General features: G+C 38.1%; 1 protein-coding gene across 3 annotated transcripts in view; it reads right to left on the reverse strand.

Annotated features, from left to right (window-relative positions):
* Positions 1-14,548, reverse strand: part of LOC100743078 (B-cell lymphoma/leukemia 11A) — a 46,953-nt gene that overhangs the window by 3,641 nt on the left and 28,764 nt on the right. For all 3 annotated transcript variants that reach the window (XM_024370546.2, XM_012390575.3, XM_012390573.3), the window contains exon 3: positions 14,257-14,548. This exon ends at the window's right edge or, in 1 of these variants, runs on beyond it. In XM_024370546.2, coding sequence (XP_024226314.1) covers positions 14,257-14,548 — 292 coding nt within the window. The remainder of the gene's footprint in view (positions 1-14,256) is intronic.

The following is a 14,548-nucleotide window of genomic DNA, read 5'->3' on the forward strand; positions in this document are numbered from 1 at the left end:
CACTGTGGGGTTTTAGTCGGTATAGTCCGACACTAACCTGCCGCTTCCAAGCGCGGGGGGGAGGGTGTGTCCATGAGGATTTCCCCATAAAAAAAAAGAAGAGGTCGTTGATGAATGTCTGCATGAATTTACTTGCACATATAAAGATACAGAAATGCATCAGCGATCGTCTATGTACAAGAAAAGACTGATTATTTCCGTGACGTAAAAGACATGGTATTTACATTCCGAATAACGAAACATTTTTCGTACCATTGTATAAAACCGAAAACTGTTCAAAAAGCCTTGATCACGCCTAAGATAAGGAAGGATCGAAAATCGCATAAAATATTTCACCCCGAAGCAACACTTCTGCGGGCGATCACGCGTGCGATAAGTTGCAACCGCATCAAACAGTCCAGAAGATTACCGTGAACCACGATGATATATGGAAACACGGGGAAAAAATCTCTCGTCAAAATTGTAGAGGGGCAAGGCGACACCACCGCGAGAACATGTGTGTCTAACGTGTGTCCGACCCACGTATATAGCAAGTTCAACTGGCTATCAATTTTCGAGGCACCCTTAATTTCGCGGAATCGGGATAGAAATCGGGTCCGCCGATTGAATTCGGAATTCAAACGGCGCGGCTGTGTCAAATTGCGGCCACGCGGGGGCTTAAAAATAATATCCCCGACAACGATGCTCCGTAGTCGGGGGGGTTGAAAAGGCTGGCTCGAGGCGAATGGGGATCGGTTCAGACTGAAACTGACCCTTAACGACTTCTCGACCCTGCCTCTCGCTCCGTCGACGACCGCGGGAGGAACTGGTTTTGAATTTCAATGTTTTTAATCCGGAATATCAGATTTTCGGCCATTTTTCACGCTCCGGAGACGACGCTTTACGCGGTGCTAGGGTGTCCGTAGGATTTTATTAATTCGTGGCCACCCTCTCGTAAAAGAGGATGAAAGAAGACGAGAAAAAAATGGAAGAAAAGCGGAACAGACGTTGTGATGGTCCCTTGTTTCGTACCGCGGAAATGCCATTCAACGGAGGATCAGGGACATATTCGAAGAACTCGTGATTCCGGACGTGAAGGGTGATCGTGAATTAAATTTGTTTGGAAGAAACGTGGAGAGGCGATGTGGAGTTTGTAAGCAGAGAGATATTTCGTTTGAGGTGTAACGATAGTTGAGATTACGAACGAGGAAAAATGCAATTTAAGTTATATGAGCGAGGATTGTAAATAATTCATACTGTGTCTCAAGATACATGAAATTGAAGTTTATATTTGTGTTCCGTGACTTTGAATATTTGACGAATCTTTTAAACAATGACATGTATTTTTAGCAAATTGTATTCCTTTCAAAGCATACTTTATCTCTTCAATATGCCACTTGCTTTTGTCTCATATGTTATAGAATCGTGAACTCATACTTATCAGGAGTTAATATATTTATGAATTTCAATGAAATATTGGGAGAAAAGTTCTGCGATTTCTTTAAACGAGTTAGTGTTAGAATACAACATAAGCAAAAAATTACAGTTTGTTCGAACGTGGAGGAGAAGCGTGTTAGAAAATTAAAAAGTCGGGGATCGGTTCACCTATTATACCGTTTCAGACTGATTTAACATCGGGAAGAAAAGTCAACCGGAGAGACAAAAGATCTGGGAAAAATAAAAGCGGCCCTAATTAAATGGCTGTTCGAGATAGGGGAAGATCTTTGTCGTTGAAGGAAGTCTGGAAGCGAGAGTCTTAAAGCCGAACCTCCTCTAAATAAGACCTTACATTTTACTTAAGTTTCTTATTCCATTCGAATTGAGTCGTTTGTTACACCAAACGGAACGTTCTCGTCGATCGTTTACTCTTCTGAATTCTCTTTAAATCGTATAAAAGCAGTACGACTTGCGAATAAAATGATCAGGTTCTAAAGTTCATGTAGATTGTTCTATTTTCAGTGCTAGTTATACCTTACGGTGTTTCATATTGCTCTATCGTAAATGTCTTTTAAATTAACTGTGAATTAATAGAAAAGAAAATCATGGATTATTTATAAAAAGCAATAAAGAAACTAACTACTAGCTAGCATTTAGTGCCAAATACATATGAGCTTTTTCGAATTTAAATTGATCAATTCCGCTTTTTATAAAGTTATGAATGTCGCATTATAGAGATACGTAATTACTACTCTACATCTCAACAAAGAAACCACATTTTCGTAAATTTATTGATCATAAGAGAATAGCGCAAATAACTGCAAATTTCAAAAAAGTTCTCACAAAGTAATGTTTGCAATTATTCTGCTTGCACGCAGTTTAATTTATAAAGTCGATCCGCATAACTTTTGAACGATTCACATAGCAATTCATTGAAACCACGACGAATGCGTAGTATATTCAAAAAAAAAAGAGATAAAAATTCCGAATACCAATGGAACAGGAAAACAACGAATTATACGATTTTTGGTCACACCTCGGTCTCGTTACTGAAATTATTCAAGAGAAACTGCTTGAGAGCCGCGTGGAACACACAGAAGCGTGTATCAACGATGTCCAATAAATGAATCACGCTGGCGCGGATCCCGGCGACAATGGGACACGTAAACAATGAATCCTAAATTAAATTAGAAACAACTCGAGGGACGTCAGCTTCATAAGCGATAGGATATACCCCGCGACAATACACAATAGAACACATATCGCCGCGTGTAACAAGGTGCTAAGTAGAATAACGAGGCTGCCGGGTGGGCGACAGATTTTTCTTCCCCGCCTCGCTGACCTTTCACCACGATTACGTTTGCGTTTACGCGTCGTGGTAAGAAACGCTCGCGGAATGGAAGAGGGAAAATACCGTGATTCCTCGCAGATAACCTCGTTCCGACGTCTACCAACGTTGCGTCGGCTTCGAGGCTGAAGTCTGAAGTTCAAACGTGATCGTATATGCAGTGTACAGGGGAAAATGACTATAGATAGATTCGGAATTTTTATACAAATTTATATTGTATTTTTATGGACACAACTAAAGAAATAGTAATTAAGAAGAGATTCGTTCTATCTATTACAAATTATTATAGTTACCTGTTATGCATTTTTACCTGCAATGTACTTAGAAACGCCTAAAAATGCACCTGTTAACAATTACAACAAGTTCATTACCTTGGACAATTTAAATATTTTTTGCATATTATGTACATGTTCGTGTATTGTCATAAGTACATAAACATTCACGTTCCATTTATCGCAGAACGTATTTATCGATAACATTCTCAACGACAATGAATATTTTCCCAATATTACTTATATTTCGCACAGCTTACTTCAAGATGTAGTTTATTTCATGATACAGCTTGTAACTTCGATTTGTAGAAATCATTAAACAGAATTTCCAAACAAAACTGAAACGGCTACACGGTTATCTCGACAAGCGGTAAAACAAAGGAGCGCGATACCGCAGAAACAGGAAGAAAAACCACTTAATTTTCACCGCGTCATCGATTCGACGAACCTTTTCGAGTGCGAACTTGGCTGACCCCGGCGAGGAGAAAATTAGAAAGCGAAGAAAGGGACGAGTCACGTCACAAATAAGGGGTCATCGAGTGGCAAACCGTGAAAATTTGGCATATTGTTTCACGCGTCTGGCCCTCGGGCGAGCTTTCGTCGACCGGAAGTCGATGATATTGCCGAGTTCCCTCAAACTCGTTGAAGAGGGGACCCGACACCGAGGAAGATAAGCAAGTGCTCGAGCATAATAAAGGTGTATCGATTCACAGGCGGACGCTTTTCATATGCAAACGTCGCGGCCGGCCATCCGTTAGGATTATTTCTTTAGATTTTCCACCATCTTCTTTCTCTATGGATGCTTCTGCCCTTACTGAAGATGCGGCCGATAGAGAAGCGCATCGATCACGATTTATAGAGTTCCACTTTACAACGTGAATGGTGTTGCGAAAAAAGTACTGCGGCAATGGAAATCATTGGAAATTTGAAAGTTCCGTATGAAGCTGGCGTATAAAAATTATTAACAAAAAGAAAATGAGAAAATTATCTATATATTAAAATTATAGTTAGCACGTCTTGGGTATTATTAAGTTTGCAAGAATTACATTTTCATATTATTACATAGAATAGATGATATATAACATATTAGAAAATGTTAAATACGTGTGCGATCACCTATGAGTCGACAACCTCAATTGAAGGCTAACTTTAAAAAGAATTTAATACAATTTAATTATTCAATTTACATATCATATTGTGAGAACGTAAATGATCGAATCATCTAGTTCTAGACTAATTCTCTCTTTCTATTGTTAGTGTGTATGTTCTCGTGCGTGTATGCCGAGCCAATACACATGACGTTGTCGAGCCGGCGAGCCGCCGCGGCTTTTCCGAAAGGGCCCGGCTTTTCCTTTTGTCTTTTAACCGTCGATGTCGATCACCGAGTCCGATCAGAGTGTGACGAGCAGTTTATAACGAGCCGGTCGTCGGTGAAGATCTGCGCTAATAACGAGCCTCTACATTCTACGCTATTAAGAAACAATTCTCCGTAACTTCAAAATTACAATGAATTAATATAAAAATTTAGTACAATATGTACATTTTAAGCGTTTTATGAAATTTTCTACATGAATAAACATAAAGAGCCGTTTTACAAAAAAACAGATAAACTTTAATAACTTATTATTATGTTTGTCTGTCTATCATACAATAATCGTATCTTCGAACGAGAATTTGATCAAACAATATGCAACTAAATATCTACTAAAGAATTTTGTTAATATATTAAATACTAAATATACGTGACATACGATTTGATGACAAAAGCTAAATTCGTCGAGGGTATCGTGGGATCAAATAACGAACAATGTGGTCGCATACGAATACATGTTCTTCCGGTGCTCGCGATAGTGACCGAACGATTTTCCTCAGAAATTGCCCGACAAATTGGCCCACGCGACGTTTACGGGCAAATCGTTCGGAATGCCATTGTTTAACGACCATCCAAACCCTGGTCATCCTACGAATACTTCCTTTCAACCCTTTCACGGAAGATTTCACACGAAACTTAGCTACCCTCAATCGGTGGGTATAGTTCCCGCGAAATAATTTTCCAAATATTCTTCGTCTCTTCAATACGCTTTCTTCAAACGCATTTCTCATAGACTTCTAACGTGTTCATTTTACAAACTTTTGGAAAAATTATGAAATTGGAAGTTATTCTTTTATAATATAATATTTTATATATTTTACTGCATGTGCTACATACTATATGAAGACAATAAGATGGAAATATAATAAGTTCATTTTTATTGATTTTCGTAATTTCAGTATTCTTAATATACCATAGCTGAAAAATAGATTCATAAACCCAGAAAGTTTTTTAAAGGAAAACATTCACTGCATAATGAATAATATTCAATATTCACAAATGTTACGTTTATCGTAAATCAGGGTCTATCGTAAATAGAGATTTATCTGCTAAATATTTGGAAACCATATTTTCTACGTTGAATATTTCATATATTTTTACAGATGACATGAATTCTGCATATTCTCGGCTCTTTAAATTTTTCATAAGTGCATAAAAATTCTCAACCTGTTTACGATTAAAGGTCAACTACAACGTCAAAGAGTACGTTCAATTTGACACTTTGCACAAACCTGGCAGGAATGAAAGAAGCAAGTCAAATTCTAAAAAAATATCTGACTGAGTCTCCAGGAGCCAAATTAGACAATTCTACTTTTTATTAATTCCTTAATTTCATTGCATAAGTCCACGAGGAATATTGAATTCTCAAGAAACGAATGACTCGCTTCTGGAAGTTCATCCATCGCGAAAAGATGACGCGAATTTAAAAACCACTGTTTGTAACGTCATTACGTTCCTATGCTTTGTGTATGCGAAAGATTCTCACAAGAAGAACGTTAAAAATGAAGAAAATCGCATACAGAAAGTGGAAAATACGAAACTATTAAATAAATTCATTTGATGTTCATATGAAACACCGCGAGGCAAAGTTTCAATCGGTCAATCTCTGTCGAACAAGCATAATCTGATCCCTGATTGCGATGCGGCGCGCGTTGTCCCTTTTAAGTGCAACCCTTGTACGTAGGACAAAGTGCATACGCCGCATACGTTGGCTAATCGATATTTTAATATTGTCACACGCCATTCTGGATTAAAGGGCTTTCGGCGTATGCGTGTACACACACGTATCCACGCGTGTGGTGACGTGACGAACAGCAGATGTGCCCGGTTTGAAAAGCGAGAAGATTTCCTCCGACGAAACTGTATCGTTTTAATAAATTTTCGTGCTGTCCACGGGACGTTCGTCGACCGAAAATTCCGAAAACAATCGCCTCTGGACGATCAATAGTCGTTGCCAGTAATTATCGTTTCATAATTAATAAATCCTGGAAATAGTTATCGCTCGGTGATCACCACTGTTGTTAACGTACCTCTATTTGAGAATAGCTTTGGTAGAATTCGAAACGAACTGCTTTTTGGATCTGTAGAGATCGGTCTGAGATGTAAAGAAACCTGATTTTTGGAGACACGTAAAATTGAATAGGTCCTGCCGAGTCTTGCGTCTCGCCTGTCACGTTCAACTTCTTCCAGATTTAATGTACGTGAGCGTAGTATTATTTTAAATATAGCGTTTGATCTGCAATTCTTCGTTTAACATTCTGTTAATTAAGAGATTGATAGTTCTGTCTTTTATTTTTCTTTATTTAAAGTTTCAGAAGTGTATTAACATGTTGGTACTTGTACGCGTTTGGTTATTTTATTTGCTGAACTGTAATTGTAATTTTATGGAAATATTTGCTGAATGAAATGTTCGATCAAGTTTGCATGTCTTATTTTCATATTTCTTGGATTAATCCCTTTTACGAAATAAATTTCTATTAGAGGATCTAAACAAGATGAGATATATAGGTCATAAGAGGAAAAATTGATAAGCCACATTATGTGCCACGAGTCTTTGGATAAAATTTGCTACTGTATCCTACGGCTAAATATAATGCGAAAATGTTGCTCAAAGAAAACGCTTTAAAAGCTTTATCAAAAAGTTACAACAGAAATATGGAAATAATAGTGGCGTTATTTGCAATACAATGCAGAGCATGTACAGAATATCATGATTAGATAATTATAGAAACCTCCCATTTCTCTATCGTATTAAGTACACGACAGTTATTATATCAAAATTAATAAACTCAATAGAGTCTTATTATTTCTGACTAATGTGCTTTATGGAATAAAGTGATATACATATATTTTCTTTCGCACAAAAGCTTCTCTAAAATATACGATGAACCGATTTTTCCTTTGAAATGCAACATATTCCAAGCATAATTTTATTAAAGCATTAAATTCAATCTATTGTCAAATGCGCTATATGTTATAAACATCGCTGAAACTTTCATGAATCGAAGCTCTCTCTTTAAATAAACCCACATACTGTTCGAAGCTTCCCGCGACTGTATTTCTCGTGGTCACTACAATGTTGCAACGCGGCTGGCTAGCGTTTTCTCCGAGACTTTATGTCCCTTGTTCCCCTGTCCAACCGCAAACGTCAAGAATGGACCACGGTGCCCATTAACTCTCTCGTCTGGCAAACAAACGAAAGAAAAGAATCTCGAAGCGAGAACGTTGTGTTCTTCTGTTTGAAATAACAACATTTCCAAAGAGAGCGCGTGCCAAAAATATTGCTCTTCTTCGAATGTTTGCGCGTTATTGCGTTCAGCTTCATCTGCCAAACATGGTGCAGTTTAAGAAAGAAACGAAAAGAAAAGGCAAAGTGAGGACGCGTTTATCTTAGCAGTCTGAAACGTTGCTGCTGTTACTTTCTCGTCTTCGACTGTGACACTTTAATTGTCTTCGTTGAACCTTCGCCGCCAGGAAGAAGACAAATGAAGTTTGTAGCGAGCTTTTTAACGTGTCTTTGTTAAAGAAGATTGGCAAGGGCACGAGGATAAAGGGTTGAGAAAAAATTGAAAACCGAAAGAAGGTCGTGTAAAATGGAAACTTACCAACCCTTTATACTTTGATAACTCGCGTGACAAGACCAACGATTTAAGTAGATTCTTCCAATCAAATTTTTTGCGACCAAGGATTTGTTTCAAAACGAGAAACATTACGAGTTAGTAGTCTTCTTCATTTTTCTGCTTCATATGGGTTGAAACAATACGATACAGTGAAGTGCAGTGCGAAGGATTAGTCAAACATGACTTAGTAAAAATGTTCAGAGAGGTTTCTTCGAAAAATTGATGATCTTTTTACTGCGAGGAATAAAAACAATGTCTATAAGATCCACACGGTATATAGAATATTAATTAACAACTTAACAACAACAATTTGTCATCTAATTAAAATTCAATACAAAACCATCGCGCTATATCTATTGTTACCATCAAAAAGATTCGAACACCTCGAAACTAAATGTTCGAGGAAGAAGTCGTCGCGAGTAACGATGACGAAAAGTAGAGGAAAAATCCTTAAAAAATCTGGTAGAAAAACACGAAAAGGGGGTAAAAAGTGAAGACTGTCGCGCGTATTGGCACTGCCGCTACAGTGTATCACTTTTATGTCGTCCTCGTTGACTTCCTTCCTTGCGGGGGTGAGAAAGCAGGGAAGAAAGAAGGGAACGGAAGGGCTGCAGGAGCTCGAAACCCTGAGATACAACCAATTCGCAAGCAATTCTCGTGGCGCCTCGGGCGGTCCACGAAGACGAGCTAGCACGAGGATGACAGAGAAGGAGAAACGAGTATAAAGCGAAATAGAAAGAGATGGAAGAGATTCAAAAAGGGGACGCGCGAAGGAAGCATAAAGAACCACCGTTGGAAAAAGCTCGGCCACGAACGAGAATTAATATTCCAGACAAACGTGACAGATAGATCAAATCTGCATCTCACCGGGAACGCCAGTGTCAATTTCGACGGATTATCGCTGCTTGTCTCGGTTCCTCCTCTTCATCCCCCATGCCAAACTTTCGTTTTTCCCTGTAACGTCAATCTCCACCTCCTTACGTCTCTGTTTCTCAGGAGACAACCGCGAGAAGATTTTTTTTCATTCTTTGTATTGATTTCAGAGTCGCTGATCTTCTTCGTCGGTAGATATAATATATTTTTGTCGAGTTCGTGAAAGTGAATGAAAGTCCTTTAAAAGAAGTAGCTTTTTGTAGCTTCTATCGTGAAGTTTAAACGATAAATGCCACAAATGATGACAAATAGTATATGTTTGTTAGATTTTGTTGTATTTTTTGTGTATTGCCAATTATCAGCATGAAATTGACCACTTTTTTATTTTTTTCGTTAGAAGATTAGCGTTAAGCGAAAGTCTACAAGTTTTAAAACTCTCCGAGGTTTCATATTATAAAACATGTTTCCAAGATCATTCAAAGTTTCGATAAACGAAAAATTCAAAAATTTCTGATCTATATAATATTCTATAACATTATTGTATCATCAAACCTACTTACACCAAGTTAACCAACCCCAACATCTTACTCTTTCGAGAACCAAACTACGTTAAACCCTTTCACCGCAAAGGGTACAACACATCTTCCACCTATTCCAGCTAAAATATTATGTCAAAAGATACAGTTGCCATTTTCACTCATGAACGAACTTCATCAAAAAAACTAAATAAAAGGCAGATGATCCAGAGTCTAAAGTCTAGAGGGCTCCATTTCCGCTTCACTTCGTTTCTCTCGATCGTCTCCGATTCAGGTTACTTTACCTAGAGACAAACTACAAACTAGATACACCGTGATGTCGCAGATCAACCGGTTCGCTCACATTTACGCATATTATCCCACGAATTCACACATACGTATTCGCGTGCGTGCTCGTGCAGTATTGGCTCGTGCGGACCACGTGGCCAAACAATAGGACGATTCTAATTGGGCTTTTGGACGTGGCCGGTCGATGACAAAAAAACTGGGCAAAAAAGGCGACGAAAGGGGCTTATCCAGGAGAACAAGTCCAACGTGGACGCGGTGTTGGGGGATGAGCACCAGGATGGGGTTAACGCTCTTTCTCCGCGTACCTAGCAGAAAAGGGGGACCGGGGATGCTTCAGCGAGTTTCACGGACCGTGATGAAATTTTAAAGAGACACACCGGTGTGCGCTCGCGCCGGATCAACAAGCTGTTGCGTAATTATTATCGTTTGCATTAATCAAGCGGTGGCCGCGGTTTGCCCGCGATGGAGGATCAACCCTTCGAGTGTGAAAAATCTTCGAATACGAAGGGATGACAGCGAAACGGGGGTAAACACATATTTGGACGCCTGGGTTGAGATCTTCCAATGAGGTTTCATGATGTTCGGGCGAGTTTGATGATGTTTGATGATGTTTAATCACGTATTACTGTGGTTTGTATCAATTGGTTTAACGTGTAGCAAATGTTTAACTCTAGAAGAGCTAGTCGAGTCACTTTGGATTGCTAGCAAATATAATTAATCCTAAATGTTTAATTTTTGAAAGAAGATAAGAGCGCTTCTATGTTTCGTTAGAAATTATAGCAGATTATTATTATTTATGATTATTTTATAACGATTATTTTTCAAGTATAGCGAAATATATTGAAGCTAAATATTGGGATAAAGAAACTGGTATTTCTATTTAAATATGTATACAGGTAGGATGAAAGTAATTTAATGTGGAATTGTGTTTGCATGAGTTAATTGGAATTATGTATCACTGGAATCTGAGTCTGAGGTAATAACGTATAATGTATTATACATCTGATTGTGAGTAGCTAATAACTGTTATATATTAATGATAATTAATAACGTTTTGCATTTTAATAAGCATAGATATGAAGGTATATAAAGGATTCCTGAATGCAGTTAGCATTGTTTGTTATTAGCTTTTTCGAACAAGTAAACTATTATAGGGTTACGTTATTGATAATGGACATTGCTATTCATTTATTCTGTTATTCATATCATGAAAAAACAATCATTCGTTTTTAATTGGTATCGTTGGGTCATAGGTTACGATAATAATTTATGCTAGGTTCGTGTTAAATTACTTAATTTTACAGTATAAAGATTACTAATGATATTTATCGTGTAAAATATGAAATTATATAAAGTAACCTATAAAATCTAAACCTACCATAAATTAAATTATTTTAATTATTTGTAGTAATTACTAATTTATAATTCAACGATGCTACTTCAAGACTAACGCAGAAGATCTAATTGTGATTCTTTCTATTAAATAGAATACAGTCTATTGCACGAAACAGCAATCACACGAAAGCTTATCTCATTTTAAATAACTCGACTTCAGGCGTTTATATTGAATTAATTCCTTGCTTAATGATATTTTAATTGCTGTAGAAACATGTCAGATGACAAATTATTCATCATCACTAATTAACAATTCCGAATTTGAAGAATGGAAACAGTGTTAGCGTTCGAATTAAATTGCACAATTTATATCACAAGTGACATTTGATCTTATTAAATCAGGGGTTAAATATTTGAATAAAGTACTTGGTTCGAAAAAGTGCAATAAGATCAAAAATTATATAACAGATCTGTTTCTGCAACTTTTCGTAGCTTCAATGGAACGCCTAGTGATGTCAAACTTTTAATCAGTAGTGTACATATAAATCAACGTTGTTTCATCGATGGTAATCGTTCCAATCGAACGATTATTCCGCCAATACCCTCTCATCCACGACTTTCCTATAATCGTCGCTTTTCGAACGGGACACAATTAAGATGGAACGATTCTTAAGTCTTAAGGAATGGCCGGATCATTCCGGAGCGAGCGTGATAATATTTGCAAAAGCGAAAACACGCTAATTGTAAGAAAGAGAGCAGAGGAACGACCAGCGATTCTCATTGAATACCATTACCGGGATCCGTCTTTTCTCTCTTTCGTTTCCACCCTCTCTGTCTTTATTTCTGCGATGCAAAACAGCCGGCCGCGGCAATTTGCACAGGTAAGCACCGAGTTAAGAATCTCAAAGGCTGTGCTTTCAATTCATCAGGGGCGTCGGGCCGCATGAATTTCGTTCGAGGTCGTCGCCGTGTCTTTGAAGTTAATCGGAGTAAACCGTCGCGATCCTGGTGTCGATTCGTCCCTACGAGTGGGTGCGAAATTGAAACCCTCCCTTTCATATCGTTGTCATTCAGTCATCGAACGTGCCTATTTTTCAAACAAATTTCGAAGAAACTAGCGGATCAGGGTATTATGAATGGAAACTTGAAAATTGGCAAGATTGACTGATAGCGAGCCAGGAAGTTTATTTTTCGCGTTTTAAGTGTAGATTAGTAAAAGATACGAATCGAGCGCACTACTTTTGTGGTTCGATCTTTAAGGTGCAGGACAATCCTTGAGAATTATTAAATTACATAACATAATGACGATACTGTGGTAATAATAATCCTACGAAATGCTATGTAAGATGACGCTGAACTTTATGAAAATTGAACACAGTGGGGATATATTTTATTCATCCTGTGAATATTTCAACTTTTACTTTCATGATTTATACAAAGTTTCACGAGAAATATTTATATTCCGTTTTTCAGACAAAATTATAGTTCACAACTGTTCGTTAATATTTCTATCCTAAATACCAGTAATTCTGAATCGAATAAAAAATAAGATAAATTTACGAAGACTGTATCTATATGTGGAAACATGCTACGAAATTTTATTTCCTTATATTTTAGGTACAATTTTTACGGCCACGAGCGTTATTTGCATCGATTCGATAAAAGTCGCGTGGACTGTCGACCATCGAACGGTCGATCTGTCATCTGCGCAGTGAAATTCTGGTTTTGGATTCGCTGGTCGAGGGGGCGAGAAAGAAAGAAAGAGAAAAAGGGAGTTTTAAAGTACAGTTACGGGCTGCCATGTGATGTCGATCGTGGTTCACCGAGCATGGACAATACCGCGGTAGATTCGATTTTTGAATTTAAAGAGCCCGCTCGGGGATTGGGGTGAACCTGCCCCCATAGCCTCTCCCCTGCCCCTCATGGCCCTCTTTTTTATCGGTGGCCGCATTGTCGAAAAGTTCAACGTGCGAATGTCCACGCTGGTTTTCAATCATGATCCACGATGAAAAGTCGTAATTAATTTTATTTTCAAAACTTGCCGCTAGTCTGATTTCGGTTTCGAGTGCCGTCAAGGGAATCGTAGAACCGTCACGCTGCAGGGTAGGGCAAAGTTTGTAGACATCCATCTGGATGATCGAAAAATCTCAATGGTTTATTAGATATTAAAGAATAAAGGACAGAAATCCTACATAGTATCTTAGGATAGTTTCAAAAATTTATGATTTCACTCTTTTTTTTTAAGGAGGAGCAGTTATGGCAGTAGTTTTGTAATTGAAAACATGATAAAGGAGAGTCAGTAGCTTATTGTTATCGAGTTAGCTATTGAATTGTTTGGAAATTAAATCATTAAAATTGCTAATTCGAGAAATGAAATTTCCAAGAATATCGATATCACTTTTTAAATCGGAAAATAAGTAATAAATCGGAATTTTATTGTGTTGTTATATTAAGCAGATTTCTCAATAGAATTTAACGTAATTTGTTACTTATTCTATCGGAAATATCGGCTCGGGAGCTGTATAGAGTACGGAAAGCATTTGTTGCCGGAACACTCGCGTTTTATTTATAGAGGCTACCTTGACTCGGAAGACCCAACGCAGAACTGAAAGCGGAATATGTGAAAACATCGTGAGGCATCTTTAGTAACGCGTATATCGTTGAGATCTACTTGATACCGCGAGTCCCATGTCAGCTCCACTTCTGTTCGAAGAATATTCCTAATAACTTTTATCAGGATAGCATAAAGGTTTAAAGATCGTAAAAACGTCAATATATACCTACGTATGATTAAAGTACTATTTAAAAATAACGTGCTTTATATGCACCAACTTAAAACTTAAAATCTACCAATTCCTTCCTTCAATCCTACATTGCTCCAGAATACTATCCCGAATGAAACTTTTCATTTTATCTCTTTTCATCCCTATTTCTTGAAACCTGCCTGGAACCTGCTTGGAACCTGGAACCTGTATTTCAATTTTTCTGTGCGAAATAATCAATCAAAAACCACTTTCTAATCATAACTTAACAATTTTCCGGCGAATACTTCCTTTCTAATCTTCAATACTTTCTAATACACCTTATTCTTACGTATTTTAAATTAGAATTTTAACTTTCTGTGTTAAAAGCACCCGATTCTCCTCATAATTCACCTAATACCGAACAGATGAATAAATCCCAGGGACGTACTCACCAGAATTGACCGTATTGGTGTCCGCGTCCACAGATTCCGTCTTCGGTTTCTTCGGTAGATCCTCCTTGTCTTCGTCGGAAGCTTCTGTCCGTCTTTTAGGTGTCGAGCTAGCGCTTGCTTTCAGCTCGATCGGACTTCCAGCGTCCGGACCGGGCCCTTGAAGCGTCGGAGGGCTCTCCAATCTTCCTCCGCCTCTTTTGTTGATGGGCGCCGAAATGCTGGGCACCGAGTTCAACTTCGAGTCCTGGTCGACCGTCTTCAAGGCGAGCGCATCCTCCGGATCGGAGTCTTC

Source organism: Bombus impatiens, unplaced genomic scaffold (assembly GCF_000188095.3).
Source record: "Bombus impatiens unplaced genomic scaffold, BIMP_2.2 scf_0815, whole genome shotgun sequence".
NCBI lineage: Eukaryota > Metazoa > Arthropoda > Insecta > Hymenoptera > Apidae > Bombus > Bombus impatiens.